The sequence below is a fragment of the Pongo abelii genome, chromosome 4 (assembly GCF_028885655.2).
Source record: "Pongo abelii isolate AG06213 chromosome 4, NHGRI_mPonAbe1-v2.0_pri, whole genome shotgun sequence".
Classification (NCBI taxonomy): Eukaryota; Metazoa; Chordata; class Mammalia; order Primates; family Hominidae; genus Pongo; species Pongo abelii.
In genome coordinates, this window is record NC_071989.2 from 188705147 (window position 1) to 188724997 (window position 19851).

Below are 19851 nucleotides of genomic sequence, written 5' to 3' on the forward strand. Positions count from 1 at the left end.
TTCCAGCCCGAAGAGTGTGGGAACCTGAGCTGCATGCATTTATACCCACTCAACAATAAATGCCCGGAGGGAAAAAGGCAGGGGCAGGGGATATTTAAATGGGGGCGGGGGCGATTCTGCCTATCACTCCCCACCGCCGCATCTGCCCAGCTGTGAGTGACAGAAGCATATGACTGACGTTCCTTCAGCAAGTCTCAGTTCCCCTGTGCTTCCCATCAGCGTTTCGCTGTCCTCCAAGGGACTTTTCAAATGCCATTTGGGCGATACTGTTTCTTGTATTTATAAACCCCAAGCTCCTAGGGTGCAACCCCCTGCAGTTACGGTAAGTATGTGACCAAAGGCCCGTGCTGGAAACTCACTTTTCTGGATCTGAAAAGGAAGCAAGCACTCGTGCGTTCGAATTCTGAGTGATTCTTCACTGTCCGTGTGTCTAGGCTGTTCCTGCCGTAGCCACGCGGGGTCTGTGTGTGGCCAGGAGGAAAGAAGCCCCCGCAGGGAGGGCCCGGGTCAGGCCCCGCTCCTGACCCACAGTGAGAAACCCCGTTTCAAAATACTTGCCTTTGGTCAGGCGAGACAATGGACATTTCCCTTAAAAGGGACTTTTATTAAAAAAAAACTTTAAGGTAAAGAAACAAGGGTAAAGAAAGTGGATAATTTCTACAAATGTACTAGCTTTCTTCTTAGTCTTAACAGACCGGCCAGTACAGCACACTCATCGGAGATTTTTTTTTTTTTTTTTTTTTTTGAGACAGAGTCTCACTGTGTCGCCCAGGCTGGAGTGCAGTGGCTCCATCTCGGCTCACTGCAAGCTCCGCCTCCCGGGTTCACGCCATTCTCCTGCCTCAGCCTCCCGAGTAGCTGGGACTACAGGCGCCCGCCACCACGCCCGGCTAATTTTTTCTATTTTTAGTAGAGACCGGGTTTCACCGTGTTAGCCAGGACGGTCTCGATCTTCTGACCTCGCGATCCGCCCGCCTCGGCCTCCCAAAGTGCTGGGATTACAGATGTCAGCCACCGCGCCCAGCACCATAGGGGATCTTTTCTTCAGCTGGGTTTGCCTTTATCTTTCTTTAGCCTCGGGCTGATCTCGGGGCCGGTTGCCACGCTAGCTCCCGTTATTTCTACCTGTTTTTTCAACTCCTTGGCAAATAAAGTACTCTCCTTAAAGGATCTCAACACCTCCCTCCCTCTGAGGATGTACTGTTGAGTGTGCACAAGTGCCCACTGACACAACCCTACTGTACTGAGTGAATTCTTCACAGAGGTCTCCATACCTGGGTTTCTAGAATCTTCTCATCACTGACACAACTTTCTTCACCATTTTTGCCTCCTGGTTTGTTTGGTGAGGCAGTTTCTACATTGAAACAGTTTAAACTAGCAATTCTATCTTTAGTAACCCCACTATTTTACTATTTTCAGGACCAGTCTGCATTCAGATGCCACCTTCCAAAATGCATGGGCCTCCTGACTGCTGCCCACAGTAAAGTCCGTGCCCCGTAACATCACCATCCAGCCCTAGGCCACGTCTCTCACCCACCCGACTCGTGTCCTAAATCAAGCCCAGCACACTTCCCAGTCTTTTCTACCATCATGCTCTGCACACTAGGGGCCACTGGTCAGGACGCCCCACAGCCTGCCCCTGACACTTGGTGAGCTTCTCTAAGAGGCAAATAGAATGGGGCTTAGAACACAGACCCTGGGGCCAGCTTATGTGTTGAAATCCAGCCTCTGCTACTTACCAGCAGGGCAACCTTGGCAAGTTACTGGATTTCTCCAAGCCCGCTTCCTCTTCTGTAAAACGGAGTTAATAAGAGGGTTGTTGCAAGGATTTAATGAGTTAATACAGCAGAATGCCTCAAAGAGGACCTAGCATACAGTTAAGCACTGTATGTGTTAGCTATTATTACTGTACATTATCGAACAATAGTGTATGTGTGTGTATATGTAAGTATATAGTAGGTATACATTGATATAGCATATATATACTGCATATGGCATATATATATCTGCACAATATGCTATTATATATTATACATACAGTATATCTATATACACAGACCATATATGCACATAAGAATATGGGTGTGTGTGTGTGTTTGTGTAGCTCAGCCCTCAAATAGCTACCTCTATTCACTTCTCCTGTTTTCACCCTGAGACTCTGAATTGCTCTAGGGTGAGGGCTGTGCACATAGTAGGTCCTGGTCTAACTGTCTCCAGGCTGGAGGGTATCAAGCAGTTAGGAGCATTAACTCTGGGCTGCCTGGGTCTCATTCTGACTTTGCCCCTTAGCAGGTGAGTGAACTTGGGCAAGAAATTTGAACCTTCTGAACCACCAGTTTTCTTCACTTGTAAAACAGAAAACCAACTATATCTTCTCTCATTAAGATATTGCAAAGATTAAAATGATTATACCTGTAAACAACTCAGCATGCTACCTGGCACACCCTAAGTGATCAGGAACCCCTAGCAATAGTTAAGAGTTTCTTCCTGCCCAGCTTCATGGCAGATCTAGAATGGTGGTCTCTGTTTCACCGGGACTCTATTCTTTGTTCTATTTGTTGCTATTAAGTTCTGTTCTTAAAATATCTTGGCCTGGTGCATTGGCTCATGCCTAGAATCCCAGCACTTTGGGAGGCCGAGGCGAGGTCAGGAGTTCGAGACAAGCCTGGACAACATGGTGAAACCCCCATCTCTACTAAAAATACAAAAATTGGCCAGGCATGGTGGCAGGCGCCTGTAATCCCAGCTACTCGGGAGGCTGAGGCAGGAGAATCGCTTGAACCCGGGAGGTGGAGGTCACAGTGAGCCGAGATCACGCCACTGCACTCCAGCCTGGGCGATACATAGAGCGAGACTCTGTCTCAAAGAAAGAGAGAGAGAGAAAAAAAGAGTCTTGATAAGGAACTTGGCATAACCAAATAATTTGGAAGATAAAAAGCCAAGGAAGCTTCAGGATCTTTTCCCAATGATTTTTAAAGTCTAAAGTGACAACCTAGCTAGCCAATGAGAAATTTGATTTAATGGACTTATCAGGCTAGCTAAGACTGCCTTAAGCCGCTGGGTAGAATCAGGGGCACCTGCTTTCCTGTGGAGGGTCTTCAGATGACATTCTCTTCAACTTCTGACCAACCTGGCCAATGCTTCCTTGAAATAATTTTTTTTTTTTTGAGATGGAGTCTTGCTCTGTCACCCAGGCTGGATTGCAACGGTACCATCTCAGCTCACTGCAACCTCTGCCTCCCGGGTTCAAGCGATTCTCCTGCCTCAGCCTCCCGAGTAGCTGGGATTACAGGCATGCACCACCACGCCTGGCTAATTTTTGTATTTTTAGTAGAGATGGGGTTTCACCATGTTGGACAGGCTGATCTCGACCTCCTGACCTCAGGTGATCTGCCCGCCTTGGCCTCCCAAAGTTGCAGGGATTACAGGCATGAGCCACCGTGCCCAGACATTTTTTTTTTTTTTTAAAGACAGGGTCTTGCTGTGATGCCCAGGCTGGAGTGCAGTGGTGCAACCATAGCTCACTGTATCCTTGAACTCTTGGGCTCAAGTAATCTTCCTGCCTCCTGAGTAGCTAGGGCTAGAAGAACAAGCCACCATGCCCAGCTAATTTTTAAATTTTTTATAGAGATGGGGTCTTGCTTTGCTGCCCAGGCTGAAAATACTCTAGAAAAATACTTTAAAAAAAAGAAGAAAAGAAAAAGCAAAGACAAAACAACCTATGTCTCTTGCATTACAAGTATGTCCAAGAAGAGTTTAAAACTCTGAAATACCAGATTAAATTTTAATCTCGAATTTCTTAAATAGTAAACAAAAATTATTCAACTTTATACATTGCTTCTATTTGTAAATCTGACTTCTTAGTTGTATGAAATTAAATAACTCAAACTTAAAGCTGTTGTAACTTTAAATTATCCTGAGACTTCAGAGGAATGTGGCTATGCAGCCTGAGTTACATGGCATGCAGCTGCAACTTCTGCCTTTTAAAAATTCTGTAAACAATTAAGACCAGAGTTAAGACCCCTCAGTTCACTGCCTCTCCTCAAAGAGCAATCTGTAATCGATCAGATCACTGTAACATACTCACTAGTCTCATGTGGAAAATGGTATAATCTTGCTAAAACTTCTGTCTCTGCCTATATGATACTTTAACTTCTCCAGAGTGGGACACTGACCCTGTTTGTTTGAAGCTGTTTTCCTGGGTGGCCATCCTCAAACTCTGTGCTTGAACAAACTCTATACTTCATGATATTTTCTGAATCTCATTATTTAAGGTTGAAAGTTGATAGCATCATGCTTATTAAATAACTTTTTTTTTTTTCTTGAGATAGAGTCTCACTCCATCACCCAGGATGGAGTGAAATGGCATGATCTCAGCTCATTGCAACCTCTACCTCCAGGGTTCAAGCAATAGACTCTCCTGCCTCAGCCTCCCAAGTAGCTGGAATTATAGGCAACTGCCACCACGCCTGGCTAATTTTTGTATTTTTAGTAGAGATGGGGTTTTGCCATGTTGGCCAGGCTGGTATCAAATCCCTGGGCTCAAGTGATCCACTCGCCTCAGCCTCCCAAAGTGTTGGGATTACAGGTGTGAGCCACCCCACCCGGCCTAAATAACTGCATTTTGATACTAATTGTATTTCTGGTTTTAGGAACAAAAATACATGTTTAAGGTGCACATGCATGCACATGTGCACACAAAATACACCTTCATGGTTACTGAGACCATGATTAAATTATGAAAAATTAACAATGTTAAATCTCAGTCACAAACAGGTTCAAATTTAAATGGCAGATGACAAATGTTCCCTAAGAGTGATTCGAAGTCCCAATCTATTAATTCACTCATTTCGCTTCTCAGCTCTTGCAAAAATTCTCTATCTAGCCTTGAACAGCATCTTTTTTTTTAAAGTCTTACTTAATACTATGACTTGAAATAATGTGAAAAGAAAGCACATTAAGTTAGTAGAAAGAGTAACACTGTCATTAAAAGTCCTACGCCTCCAGATGTACTTCAGCATCTTCTGATGACTGCTGATGAAGGAAAATAATGAATCACCGTTAAATAAGGAGAGAAGGAAAGAAAAAGGAAGAACTGCTTTGATTTCCACTGAGATAAAACCAGGTGGGGAGGAACTATACCATGAATTTATGAAATACTACCAGAGGAAAAATCTTTTTACTGAGGAAGCTATCAATACAAGAGAGTCCACTCTAGAAAATAAGGCCAAACATGCTCGGCTGAACTCTGGCATTTTGAGTTGGCTGGAGTTGGTTCAGAGGAGGGCCACTGAACCAGGCAATCTCAATGGATAGAGGTGTATGAATAACCAGTGCAGCTTTAAAACATTCTTCAACCCCGTATGCACCTAACAACAGAGCCCCAAACTACATGAAGCAAAACAGACAGAATAAAAGGGAGAAACATAATTCAACAATACTAGAGATAACAATACTCACTTTCATCAATTTCTAGAACTACAGAGAAGAAAAACAACAAAGAGAAGATTCGAGCAAGACGATTAACTAGACCTAACACACATCTACAGAACAGTCTACCTGATAGTAGGAGAATAGGTACTTTTTTTTTTTTTTTTTTTTTGGGAGTCTCGCTTTGTCACCCAGGCTGGAGTGCAGTGGCGCGATCTCGGCTCACTGCAAGCTCTGCCTCCCAGGTTCACACCATTCTCCTGCCTCAGCCACCCGAGTAGCTGGAACTACAGGCGCCCACCACCACGCCTGGCTAATTTTTTGTATTTTTAGTAGAGACGGGGTTTCACCGTGTTGGCCAGGATGGTCTCGATCAGAATATGTACATTCTTAAGTGCACATGGAACATTCTCCAGGGCAGACCATGTTAGGTCATAAGAGAAGCCTTAATAAATTTATGACTGAAATCATACAAAGTAGGTTCTCTAACCAATAACTGGATTTAGAATGAAATTGGAAATCTATAACAGAAGGAAATTTGTGAAATTTATGAACACACAGGATTCAAACAACATACTCCTAAATAACCAATGGGCCAAAGAAGAAATAACAGGGGGAAACCAGAGATGAAATAAAAGCCACAACATATCAAAATTTACAAACGGGTGAAATAGGACTCAGAGGGAAATTTATAGCTATAAACAACTACATTAAATAAAAAAGACCTCAAATCAATAACCTCATCTTCTACCTTAAAAAAGAAAAAAACTAAACCTAAACCAAGTAGAAGAAAGAAAATAATAAAGACTTGAGTAAGGCCAGGTGTGGTGGCTCAAGCCTGTAATCTTACCACTTTGGGAGGCTGAGGTAGGAGGATTGTTGGAGCCAGGGAGTTCGAGGCTGCAGTGAGCTGAGATTGTGCCACTGCACTCCAGCCTGGGGGACAGAGCGAGACATCTCAAAAACAAAACAAAAAAACAAGATTTGAGGAAAAATTAACGAAATAGAGAATAGAAGAGAGAAAAATCAATAAAACAAAAAAGGATAAATCCTAGAAAGATACGAACGACTCAAACTGTCTCAACTATAAATAAAAAACCTGATTAGGCCTCTAAGTGAGGAGAGAATGAGTTGGTAATCAAAAAACTTCCTACAAAGAAAAGTCCAGGACCAGATGGCTTCCAAATATCTAAAGAAGAATTAACAAAATTCTTAAGATCTTCCAAAAAACAGAAGAGGAAAGAACACTTCATAATTGTTTATATGATGCCAGCATTACAATAATACCAAGGTCAGATAAGGACATTTTAAGAATTAATTACATACCAATATCCCTTATAAATATAGATGCAAAAATCCTCAGCAAAATACTAACAAACTAAATCCAGCAAATATAAAAAGGATTGCACATTATGACCAAGTGGGATTTGTCCCAGGATTGGTTCAATGTCAGAAAATCAATGTAATGGACCATATTCATAGGATAGAATAGAATAAAGGGCAAACTCACATGATCATCTCAATAGACACAAAGCTTCTGACAGAATCAAAAACTGTTTCATGATAAAAACGCTCAATAAGCTAGAAATAGAAAGTAACTTTCTCAACTTGATAAAGGGTATCTAATCTATAGTCTTAATAGCTAACTTCATAATCAGTGCTGACAGACGGAAAGCTTTTCCCTACAAGATCACAACACATGGATGTCTGTCTGCACCATTTCTATTCAACAATCTACTATTTGAGGTTCTAGCCAGAACAATTAAGCATGAGGATAAAATAAATAAGCATCCAGATTGGAAAGGAAGAAGAAAAATGATCTCTATGTGCAGATGACATGATCTTGTAGACAGAAAAGCCCAAGGAATCCACAAAAAAATATGAGAACTAATAAATGAGTTCAGCACTGTTGTAGGATAGAAGATCAATGTTGAAAAATTAATCGTAGTTCTACAGAAATTAAACATGTGGAACAATATCCCATGCTCATGAGTTGGAAGACAATATTGTTGAGACAGCAGTGCTAACTAAAATGATCTACATATTCAGTGCAATCCCTATAAAATCCTAGCTTTTTTTTTTTTTTTTTACAGAGATTGAGAAGTTGATTCTAAAATTCATTGAGAAATACAAGGGACCCTGAATAAAGAAAACAAACTTGGAAAAGAACAAAGTTGGAGAACTCACACTTCCCAATTTCAAAACTTACTATGAAATCAATGGAAGAATTGAGAGTCCAAACATAAACTCATACGTCATACTCAATTGATTTTTGACAAGGGTGCCAAGACCATTTAATGGAGGAAAAAAAGTCTCTTAAACAAATGGCACTGGGAAAACTGAATATCCACATGCAAAAGAATGAAGGTAAGATCCCTACCTTACACCATATACAAATATTAACTCAAAATGGATCATCAAAGATCTAAATGTTAAGAGCAAAGACTATATTGTTCTTAGAAGTCTTTGTGACCTTAAATTAGGTAATACTTTCTTAGACATCTAAAGTACAATCAACCAAAGGAAAAAAGAGACATATTCAACTTCATCTGAATTTAGAACTTTATGCTTTGAAAGACACTACAAAGAAAGTGAATAAATAGTTTAGAGAATGGGAGAAAATATTTGCAAATCACCTATCTGATAAAGGCCTAGTATACAGAACATACAAAGAACCCTTACAACAAAAAACAGTCCAATTTAAAAATGGATAAAGCACCGGGATAGACATTTCTCCAAAGAAAATAGAAAATGGCCAAAAAGCACATGAAAAGATGCTTTGTATCTTTAGTCACTAGGGTAATGCATGTTAAAAACATGAGACAGCTCCTTCACATCCACTATGACATCTATAAGAAAAAAGACAGGCAGTCACTGGTGTTATGGAGGTTGTGAAGAAACTGCAACCCTCATACACTCTTCGTGAGAATGCAAAATGGTGCAGTTGCTTTGAAGAACATTTTGGCAGTTTCTCAAGAAGTTAAACATAGAGTTATAACATAATCCAGCAATTGCACTCCTAGGGACATACCAAAGAGAACTGAAAATATATGTTCAGGCCAAAATTTGTACATGAATGTTCATAGCAACATTATTCATAACAGCCAAACAGTGGAAACAAGTCAAGCGTCCATCAGCAGAACAAAATGTGGTACATCCATACTATGGAGTGTTACTCAGCCACACAAAGAAGTACTGACACATGCTACTACATGTATGAACTGTGAACACATGCTAAGTCAAAGAAGCCAGACACAAAAGGCCACATATTATATGGTTCTATTTATATGAAATGCCCAGAACAGGCAAATCCATAGAAACAATGAATAGATGTCCAGGTTTCCAGGGCTGGCAGGGGTGAGTAGTTACTGAGTATGAGATTTTTTTACGGGGTGATGAAAATGTTCTGGAATTTGATAGTGGTGGTGGTTGCACAACTTTGTGACTATACTAAAAACTACTGAAATACACACTTTAAACGGGTTATTTTATGGTATGTGAATTATATTTTGATTGCAAAAATCCTTTCAGCCCCCTACTGATTTCAGCATGACTACTGGAGTGAACCCGTTTTCAATAGGAATATGTTCTCACTCCTCAGGTAAGCTGAGGTAGAAGATTAAGAATTCACTGCTGCAAACATTTACAAATACTGAAAATCCTTCAAGCATATAATTCAATGTAACAAAATATTTTGGAATTCTCCTCATGAGCAAAGCAAAAATATTTCATTGGCACATGTAAAATTGCTCTCACCCTACTTTTTTGAGTTTGCTGTTTTTAAAAGAATATGAAGTAGGTAAAAAAAAATCTCAGACAGATATAATTTATTACTAATTAGATGTGGTTTGGAAAATCATTTTTACACTCATTCCTTCATTCCACAAATATTTATTGAGCACTTACTATGTGCAAAGCACTCTGTTGTGTGCAGGGGCACAGTGGGGAGCAAATGTTACAAGTCCCTGATGCTGGGGGTGCTGCAGCTCTGGTGGAGGCTGATCAACCACAAAGAAGAAATTATCAGAGAATGAATGTCCCCCTTGAAGAATGAGTAAATCAACTGACCACCCTAAGCGGCATCACCAGCAGGATGTCCCCGCTCTTGCGCCCTATGTGGGTAGGAGCCAATGTGAAGACACCAATAGTAAGTGTCAATCCCTGTTCCTCTCACAGGAGCCAGGAGCACATTCTGTCTCTGAAACACAAACAAATGCAATCTGGGTCCGCGAGCTTCAAAACAGCCCTCAAAACACAGGTCTGGTTAATAAGACTCAACAGCACAGACTTTTATTTTATTATTTATTTATTTTAATACAAAGCTTTGGCATTAGCAATTTTATGAAAAAATAAAATGTACTAAAAATAAATGCTTGTGTGGCATGATTGGTAAATGATGCACAAAAATAGGTTCTTTTTTCCTTCAAGGCAAAATCAGTCAGAAAGCAGGTTTTTTCTTCTTCAAAACCATTCTACCCTATGGAATAAAAGGAAAAAAGAGGTCATAAATTAGTTAAAGAGTAGTCAAGTGTTTAAAATAACAGAGAAGTGACCCTAACTGAAGGGTGGCCTGGCTGTCCCCAGCTAGTTCCCAACCCCTCTGGTAAGGCCAGGAAGCCATTAAGTGTTTTCCCAAAATCAGCAGTTTCAGATCTGCAGTTGACTGACTCATCCATCTTAGAGGTGCTTTAATATGCCCAAAAGGATGAAGGAAAAGGTCAGGCCCATGGCGTGTTGTTTAAATACACAGGGACGATTATCATACAATTTACAATTTTTCCTGGTTTAAACACATGTTCTGAATGCTGAGGGTGCTGAAATCTGCAGCTGTTGTCTTTAAAAAATGCTCCTCTTACCCCTCAAACAAGAATGTCCTTACTTATTTTGAAGTGACAGGGATGTATGGCTGTCTCACAGGAATCCTCCAGACCTTGTGTATGTGTGTTTCTGTCCTTGTGTCAGGTGTAAAAAGAGCCTATGACCTTTTGACAAGCCCCCGCGCTGCCCCAGCTCCTGCTGCTCTCTCTGCAGCCCCGTGCTGTGGGGCTGCCCTGGCTTGCTGATGCCTTGGATTCCTGCTCATTTCCAGGGTCCCCAAATCAAGCTGTTGGCGTCGATGTTTTTTTTTCTGCTGAGCTCCAGATCTCTGCTTCAAACCATATAAGCTTTGGCTATTACACAACTCTCTAGCAACTCTTGATTTCAGCTTCTGCTCGCCATCCTGACTTGCTCCTTCAACTCCCTATTTTTACCTCCTCTACCTTCCTGCCCCCATGCCCTACCACAGCGAGCCACTTCGCAGCCACCAGGAATATCTCTGCTGAAAAACCTTAGAGCCCATTACCAGCTCTTTACAAGAATCAAGTCCAAATTCTGTCTCCTGCCTACTGCCACCACCACCTACAGCAGATACACCAAACCACACAACTCGCTGATCCTGCTCTGTGCGGTCCTCACTGTGTGCCCTAATTATGTCCAGGCTGGTTCCTAAGTCACTCTTCCATGCAGCCTTTTCAGCTCCCCCAAAGGTAAAGCGGCAGCTCCACAGGCATGACCCAGAAGGGCCTTTGCATACTCCCTCACTCTCCAGCCACATCAGTACGCACATGAGGGCATAGCCCTGAGCTCCGGTGGGGCCCAGACCAGGTCTCCATTAGCTTCAGCACTGCGAGCCCAGTGCTTGGCACAAGCCCGGGAGCCTGCTTGGGAAACAGCATCTCAATGAATGAGGGGGTGTTGTCAACTTTTTTGAAAAACCTCTGGTATAAAGGATATTCACAACTTCACATAAAGCTCTGTACCTTATTATTTCTTGTAGTTCCTATTTAAGGTAACACATTTTCTAATATTTCCTCAGAAAAACTGGATATTAGATATAAAGAATTTTTAGGGGTAATTAAGTTTTTAAATCTACTTTATCTTGTTGCCTCTGAAAGAAATTATAGGCTAGGCATGGTGGCTCACGCCTGTAATCCCAGCACTTTGGGAGGCTGAGGTGGGTGGATCACCTGAGGTCAGGAGTTTGAGACCAGCCTGGCCCACATGGCAAAACCCCATCTCTACTAAAAATGCAAAAATTAGCCAGGGGTGCTGGCGGGCGCCTCTAGTCCCAGCTACTCGGGAAGCTGAGACAGAAGAACTGCTTGAACCTGGGAGGCAGAAGTTGCAGTAAGCCGAGATTCCACCACTGTATTTCAGCCTGGGTGACAGAGCAAGACTCTGTCTCAAATAAATAAATAAAATAAAGCAAAATAATAACCACTGCCAAAGAGAGCAGAGAAGTGCAAGTTCCCACTGCCTTTAATACTCATGTTGCAACTGCATTTTTAGGAAACCAAATTTGTCTCCTTCAGCCACTTTATTTGGCACTATCCTCCTCTCTGAAGTAGTCAAATGCAAGCAGTTTAAAGGTAAAGGTTAGAACCAGAGGTGCTGGGTTTGAATTCCAGTGGCCTTCTTCCTATGGCATCCCTCCGGAGTCACTCAATCCCTCGAAGCCCTACTTTATTCTTTTGTGTATATATATCTCACACTCAGATTGGCTACAAGGAGAATAAATACTAAGAGAAAGAAGAGGATCCACTATCCGCCATACACCTCAAAAAGAGGTTAATTTTAAATCTTTTCTGGAATTGTTACAAGAGAGGTTGTGTGAGCAAAAGGTTATCAGGTTGAGAACTAGAAATTCAAAATTCTTTAGACAAGTGTTACTCAAACTAAAGCATACAACCTATTAATGGTTTATACAATCAATTTAGGAGTTAATGACTAATATTAACAACAAGGCACAGGATTGACTACATCAGAGAATACTGCATGCAGTCAGGGAAGTGTGTGAAATTTGTTTCAGTTACATATGGGAGTACTGGGTCACAACACAAAATGTATCTCTTACAGTAGGAGATTGTTTTTAGAAAGTCTGAAAAACACTGCTTTTGATATTTAAGGTTCTAAAAGAGGTAACTGAAAGAGAACCCAACACCTCTCCTCGGCCTCTGATCCCTCCTAGGGACGATTCAAGATGGACCCTCAGCACAGGACGCGTCTTACAGCCTTCTACTTGACCTGAGGTCGGCCTGTGAACAGTTGTATCTTGTAGCTTCTGTCTGAAGAATCAGGTTCTGGTGCAGGCTCGCTAGCTTTCAAAGTGTCCTGTGTTTTGGACGGACAATTTTAACTACTACAAAGTTGTTTCTTTCTTTTTTTTTTCTTCTTTTTTGAGACAGAGTTTCACTCTGGTCACCCAGGCTGGAGTGCAATGGGGCGATCTCGGCTCACTGCAACCTTCGCCTCCCAGGTTCAAGTGATTCTCCTGCCTCAGCCTTAGCTGGGATTACAGGTACCTGCCACCACACCCGGCTAATTTTCATATTTTTAGTAAAGATGGGGTTTCACCATGTTGGCTAGGCTTGTCTTGAACTCCTGACCTCAGGTGATCTGCCCGCCTCAGCCTCCCGAAGTGCTGGGATTATAGGCGTTAGCTACCACGCCAGGCCACAAAGTTCTTTCTTATATCAAGTGGAAATCAGCCTCCCTGTAGATATCGCCAGAGCTCCAGAAATACAGAGTAAGCATCACTCTGTATGCACTGGTTAGTCAACATGAGGCTCTTCTGAGTATTAAACCAGGCAATACGGGTAAAAGAGATCAGTGCAGGACTAAGATCTTGGTAGGCATTCAATAAACAGTAGTTATTCTCATCTTTAAGAGTCCTTCAAACACCTGGAAACAGCTCTCATCTTACCCGGTCCCCTCTCTTCCAAACCAAGCAACCCCAACACATCAAATAATTATCAATTTTCAGACCCTTTTATGCTGAGTGTGCTAGTTTCTCAATATTCCTCTTAAAAAGAGTACTGAGCACTCACGCCTGTAATCCCAGCACTTTGGGAGGCCGAGACAGGTGGATCACAAGGTCAGGAGTTCAAGAACAGCCTGGCCAAGATAGTGAAACCCCATCTCCACTAAAAATACAAAAAAATCAGCCGGGCATGGTGGCGGGTGCCTGTAATCCCAGCTACTCAGAAGGCTGAGGCAGATAATTGCTTGAACCCGGGAGGTGGAGGTTGTGGTGAGCTGAGATGGCGCCACTGCACTCCAGCCTGGGTAACAGAGCAAGACTCCATCTCAAAAAAAAAAAAAAGAGTACCGAGCAAAATAATTCAGAAATACTGAGAGTAAAATAGAAACATCATTCTTTTTGTGTAAATAAAGGAGTTTATATATATAAATTTCTACTACTACACTAAGAGAAGGAAGATCACCTGGAGCTTCCTGGTGGACCTGCTACAAGAAGCCAGGGCTTCCTGATCTCAGGTCATGCCACTGGATCATCTGCTCTAGTTATTTTGTCACCTTTACCACTTCAGATTCATTTCCTCATGCCAAGATTTTTTTGAATCTTGAATAATGAGCTACCGTTCTCTGCGAATCTTAGAACATGATTTCTATGAATCAGAATCTAGCAATGGGAAAAGGGCTCTAGGGGATACCTAGTCATGCCTCCCATTAAACTTAAAATCTCTACTACATATTTGTATATGTTCCTCAAATAAAAATAATAAAAATATTTATTTTTCTTATTTTGAGGGAAAACTAGAGTGACACAGATATCAGTTGGTAAATGTTGACATTTCACAAGGTTTATACGAATAGCCAAGTAGAGCAGAAGACCTCTTTTGGGAATTGAAATTCAGTAACCTCGCTTACCTAGGTACTAAGAAACCGAGGTATGAGAAGCTAATATGTAAATATATTTACCTTGCATTTATTTGCTTCTTTGACTACCATCCTGTTTATATTTGCAAAGTTTCAAAATTTACCAGATCTGTTTGCAGTGTTAAAAAAATTTAATGTATAATCAGTTACAGTACTAAATGAATAGTATTTCATCATAACAGAAGGGCAGTGACTCCAAACACATGGGCTTTTTGATGGACTTCTGATTGAAGCCAACAGCACCAAGCCCTTGGTAAATGCACCGAGCATGGTGAGGGAGGGATGGGGGCTTGTACCCCTTGTGGAGATCCTCCTTGTGTAGTCAGCAACCCACCCATGACAGGGGCCCTGGACCACCTGGGTCCCACACACTGCCCTTACATCTTGCCCACACGGTTTCAACAGTGAGTGGACAGGGTCAAGGACTTGCTCGAATAGTAATATACAAGAACAGTGACTAGTAACACTGCCAGAAAGGTAAACTATTCTAGTAGGTATATGCATAGAGGTGGAGTTTAGTATCAATTTTCGGACACTCATTAAAATGCCAAGAGATGAAATCTATTTATATATGACTATCTTACAAATGGATGAGGTTACCCAGAAAATTAAGCCAGGGCAATTAAGGTGAAAAAAAAAAATCTTATTTTGGTTGTAAGTTTATTGGTAGATAAAGGCAAAAACAGAAATAAAATAGATGTTGAAAAATTCATTAATAAAGAATAATTACAAATTTATTTGCTAAAATAAACTTTGGAATAAAATCAGTAGGAATTTTTCATTGATATTTTTGAAAAAGACACTGGGTAAGAGTACTATTATCTTTCCCATCATCTGCCACAATAAAAACTGCCTTTAAAAAGATTAAGTAATTCATGCTTACTGTTAAAAAAAAAAAAACACAACACATAAAAGCACAAATTGAAGAAGACGTTGCTCCAGATTCTAAAGTAAGATAATCACCATTCACATTCTGGTGACCATCCTTGCTTGTATCCACATGTGTGCATACACAACACGCACGCACACACACACTCTCTCCATTTTTCTCTCTAAATGGGATCATGAATATTGTCCTTCAGTGGTTTTGACTGAAGGCACAGAAATAATAACCAAATGAGCAACTGTGAAATCAACCCTCTACAACTGCTAATGGGAGAAGGGTTGAACTAAGGCATGGATCTAAGATCCATAACTTAGATTCTGAGTCATGCAGGTATTTAGGCATGGAACTAAAATATTATGGCCCAGACACTATGATTTCTAATAGGTAACATGTCTACTGAGCACTCTCATTTTAATCTGATGCATGAACTGAACATCAGACAGATTCTGAGTGGCAGTCAGGTGACTATTAAACTACCCAATAATTCTCGAAAAGTGCCCAGTGTAATTATTTGCTTGTATTGGTTATCACTCATTTGTAAACTTTTTAAGAAGTAGGCTTATATTACTATCTTGCCTGATGGGTTAGCATGGGAATAAGCAAAGAGGTGGTTGTGGGTGAAATAAGCGTTTCCCTCTAAAATCAGGTTTGAATCACAGCTACTCACAGAGCTACTATGGTTCTGTGTCCTATTTCATGGAAGAAACTAAATTCACTTCCCAGACAATAAAGGCAGATGTTCATCTGACTCACAGAACTTCAACGGCACAGCAGTGGCATTGGCTTGGCTAACATTTATTGAGCACTTCTTATGTACCAGGCACTGTGCTAAGCATTTTATAGGCTGATTCTCATAACAACCCTGTGATATGGTCCTAGCATTATCTGTTTATGAATGACTATAATGAGCTTCAAATAAATATAACTGCCCAGGTCTTACAACTGAAAAATGGAGGAGCTGAGAGTCAAATCCAGGTGTGTGTGACCTAGAGTCTAAGGAATCAGGTGCGCCATGCTGAAGGAAAACTGCATGGGTGGCCAACAGCAGCAGCTACTGGTTCACCTGCTGGATGAGGTGCAGTGCTCCTCTGAAGGTTGGGGAATGCCACCCGACCCTGACATCCGTGATCACCAACATGTATGGCTCACAGATGCCAGCGGGCACTTCTTGCAAGCATCTAGCCCGCAGATCAGGTTAGATCGAATAACATGCCACTGCAAGTGGAGGCCACTTGCCCATTGTTTGTTTCTATAGCCAGACAATGGGCAGTCAATTAAATCAACTGCATGAGGTCATCAGTTTGGTTATTACTCATCAATTAAAGTATCAGGACGTAATTGAATATGGAGATCACGTGAATTCCACCCATACCAATCTAGGTTCAAATTTGGGCAGGGCCCCAGGATTGCTTTCATCTCTAATTAGTTTTCATGAATATCGGTAAAAGAAAGGACTGAACGATATCCTCAGTAAATGTCCAAAATTTAGAACAAAACAAAACAAAGCAAAAATAGAAAACCCTTTCTATACCTTATCCCTATGGAAAGCTACTCTTGGAACAGCATTGGATCAAAACGGACCGTAACAGTCATCTAGCCCAATCCTCCATCCTCTGAAAACACCTCACTACAGCACCCCTGACAAGTGACATCCAGCCTCTGCCTGCATTCCCAGTCCTGAGCATGCCCTACAGCAAACCATCCTGCCACTAACCAACCTCACCGACAGACGTCCTTCCTTTTCCCGAGGTGAAGCCTGCAGTCGTGAAGCCTGCAGTCATGGAGCCTGCTCTCTGGTCGTCATTTTGCCCATGGAGATAGTGCTTAGACTTATTTTCTCTTCCTCCTCACAGCTGTCTTAATATCTGGAAACAGTGGGTCTTTTAAACTGCTTCTTTCCTGCAGGCCAAGTACCCAAGGCACTGGTCCTGTGCCAAGTACCCAGGCACGGCCGTCGGGGCTTCCCCAGAAGCTAGACATGTCAAGCTCCAGACGTGTGAGATGAACCCAAAGTGGGCTCTTCCTGTCAGCGATGAGGACACTGACAGCCTTTTGCACTCTAAGACTATACTGTTCCTTTGCTATTTGCATTACACTGCTGATTCATTCCAAGCCTGTGGCTAATGAAAACCTCTGGATCTTTTCTCAAATGGGCTGCTCTTGTTGAATAAGGTGAATTCCCAATCTGTGTTACTGACTAAAAACATATGCTCATGAAATAAAGTATTTTGCTAGATACGATCCCATCAGGATCCGTATGAAACTGGTGGAAAGCCAGTTCTCACCACCTTCATGAAAACTGCTCCATGTGTTTTCTTGGGATCATCTGGCACATGCAATCCAAAAACAATTTGTTACTTACTCATTAGCATTCAAGCTAGCTGTGGCTCTGATGATCATGTAGCAGAGTGTGAGGGCACTGAGGAGGCCAAAACTGGCAATAATAAACCATTCTTCTGTTGACAAAGGAAAGGGAGGAAATCACTCTGGGGAGAAGGTTTAAGTCAAATCGATGCCAACATTTCCCTCAAATGCAACGAAGCAGACGTCCACGGAGATGTAAGCCAAGATTGGCCCAAGGAAGTGAAGCAGGAGGTTTGCCAGAGAGCTACTAACTGGAGAAGGTTAGTGGAAGTACTGGTGAAAGCTGCAAAGGAGAAAGGAAAGCATGGCCCAACCACTTCTTCCATTTAGGTCCTGAGGTCTGTGAGGAGTGTAGCCACCAAAAAGTGTGTGGTGAAAATATGTATATAAAATTGCACATGGACATAGATTTTTTTCATTGTTAATGTAAATGACAGCAAAGTAGACTAAGCATATTTATAACCTTCTTTCCTTCTTCATTCTGTCATTTCTGCAGGGCTTTCATTCTTAGTCAAAGGCTGAGGAGCACGGAGCAGCGGTTCTCCAGGTCCTGTGGGTGCTCCCAGCCGTCTGCGAGCCGGCCTCCCACGGCATCCATGGCTACATTCTTCTCTCTTATGCATGGGCTTACTTAGGATATTTACGTAAAAAGGACATCTCACTGGTGTCTCAAGAAAGTAGAAACTACTCTTCCCAACCCCACTGCCGAGGAGCAGCACTGGCTGTTCAGGCTGTGACAAGCACAAGTAGGAGGGGCGGGCGACTGACCGGGTACTTGGCCACCACAGAGCTGAAAACCTCTGGTGCTTACAACAATAAAGATGTTTATCTAGCCTGTCTCTCTCTCTCCATCCAGATATTCTCCTTTACCTTTTCAGAGCCTATGTTGTCAAGGTAACATTTTAAAAACAGTATTTATTGAGAACCTCGAAAACAACCTAAGAACCAATCTGACTTGCTAAAAAGTCTTAACTATAAAATATTTCTTCGAGTATACACTGACTAGGGCTGTTTTAACAAAATGTTATACAATAAAATTACCTATATATCTGCAAGAAGGCAGAGAGAACTATTTACACGTGGACTGCCAAATATTTTATGCACAAGCTGTATATAACATGTGTGTTTCTCAATCTGGGTTCCACAAATCCTAACCCTGCATGTAAAATTGTGTGTGCATAAGCATTTTTCTAGAAAAACATACTTTTGTTAGATTTTTAAAGGTGGTGACTTTCAAAAGGTCACGCAGCACTGCTCCTGGGGACTTCCAGTCCGGAGAGTGCTCTATGAGCATTTCTCTGCCCACCTTAGCTTATGTTATTAAAATGCTTAGTAAACCCCTACCTTTTAGACATCAGTGCAGCCACTGCCTCTCGAATTACAAACTTCCTCATCAGTAGATTGAAGCTTTTAATTTAATCAGCATGAACATTCAAGAACACACATAAAACCAACCATTTCTACCTGTAATGTTTTAAGTTAGGGAAAATGTATATGGCATTTAAAAAAATCAAGAGCCGAATGTCATCACCATCAAGGAACTTAACATAGTATCCTCTTTTTTCTTCTTGGAGACTTTTATATATGATATGCAGACTACCTTGCAGAACTTCGTCACATCTATGTTTCCAAATTCTGAGTATACCATCCCATGTTTGCATGTCTTTGTGTGTGTGTGTGACTGCAATTTTAAAAACTAGTAACAAAAGGAAGTAAACACCATCATAAAACACCCAATATGCTGGTGGCATTTCCACAGTGCCCCCTGCAGTGGGCCTGGCTACCTCTGCCCCCAGTGCCTACCTAGCACAGTGCCTTGCACACAGTGGGTGCCAGCTGGATGCATTGTGGTTGCTTTGGTGCTACAGGGCTTCGGAGGGAAAGCAGAGGTAGCTGTGGTTTAGTTCAATCACGTGGATTTTATTTATTAACATCATGTGTAAATTCTGCTAAAGGTGATTAATTTGGTACATGAAGTAATCTTTTTTATCATCAAAGCGTAAGATTTTGAAAGGACATTTCTACATAAAATGTAATGGGATCAGTACTTAATGTAGTAAGTAGTAGGTGCTCAATAAATGTTTGATCAATGAAGGACCTGAAAAACTCACTAATAAACCAACAACCTTTGTGTCCTTCATTACTACTCAATCAAGTTTTAAAACTGTAGACCATAAAACCTCAATGCCAAATTAAGAAAACCATGAAATGCTATTAAACGAATCATTGCGAGATGGTGAGAAATGAGCCAAACTACACTCAGCACAGTTTTCCCTATTGCATAGCTGAATGAAGGCTCCCTGAGTTTACACAGATGACAGAATACAACCTGGGGAATCATTTTCTAATAATAATGTCTGGTTGGTTAAAAACATGAATACTTTGATTGAACAGACCACACAAGTCTTAACATGTGAGGAGAAACATTTTGTAACAGTGTCACCCATTTCACT

General features: G+C 41.5%; 1 protein-coding gene across 3 annotated transcripts in view; it reads right to left on the minus strand.

Annotated features, from left to right (window-relative positions):
* RNF130 (ring finger protein 130) overlaps window positions 1–19851 on the minus strand; it is a 157381-nt gene that overhangs the window by 32714 nt on the left and 104816 nt on the right. The window contains exons 8-9 of one of the 3 annotated variants that reach the window (XM_002816320.6): window positions 17397–17490; window positions 9719–9907 (exon numbers count right to left, since the gene is read on the minus strand). The exons of 1 other annotated variant lie outside the window; for it this stretch is intronic. In XM_002816320.6, coding sequence (XP_002816366.2) covers window positions 9892–9907; window positions 17397–17490 — 110 coding nt within the window. In that variant the 3' untranslated portion in view covers window positions 9719–9891. Of the gene's footprint in view, window positions 1–9718; window positions 9908–17396; window positions 17491–19851 lie in introns of those variants that run through there. One more of the 3 variants, XM_054556662.2, reaches the window with a different exon arrangement.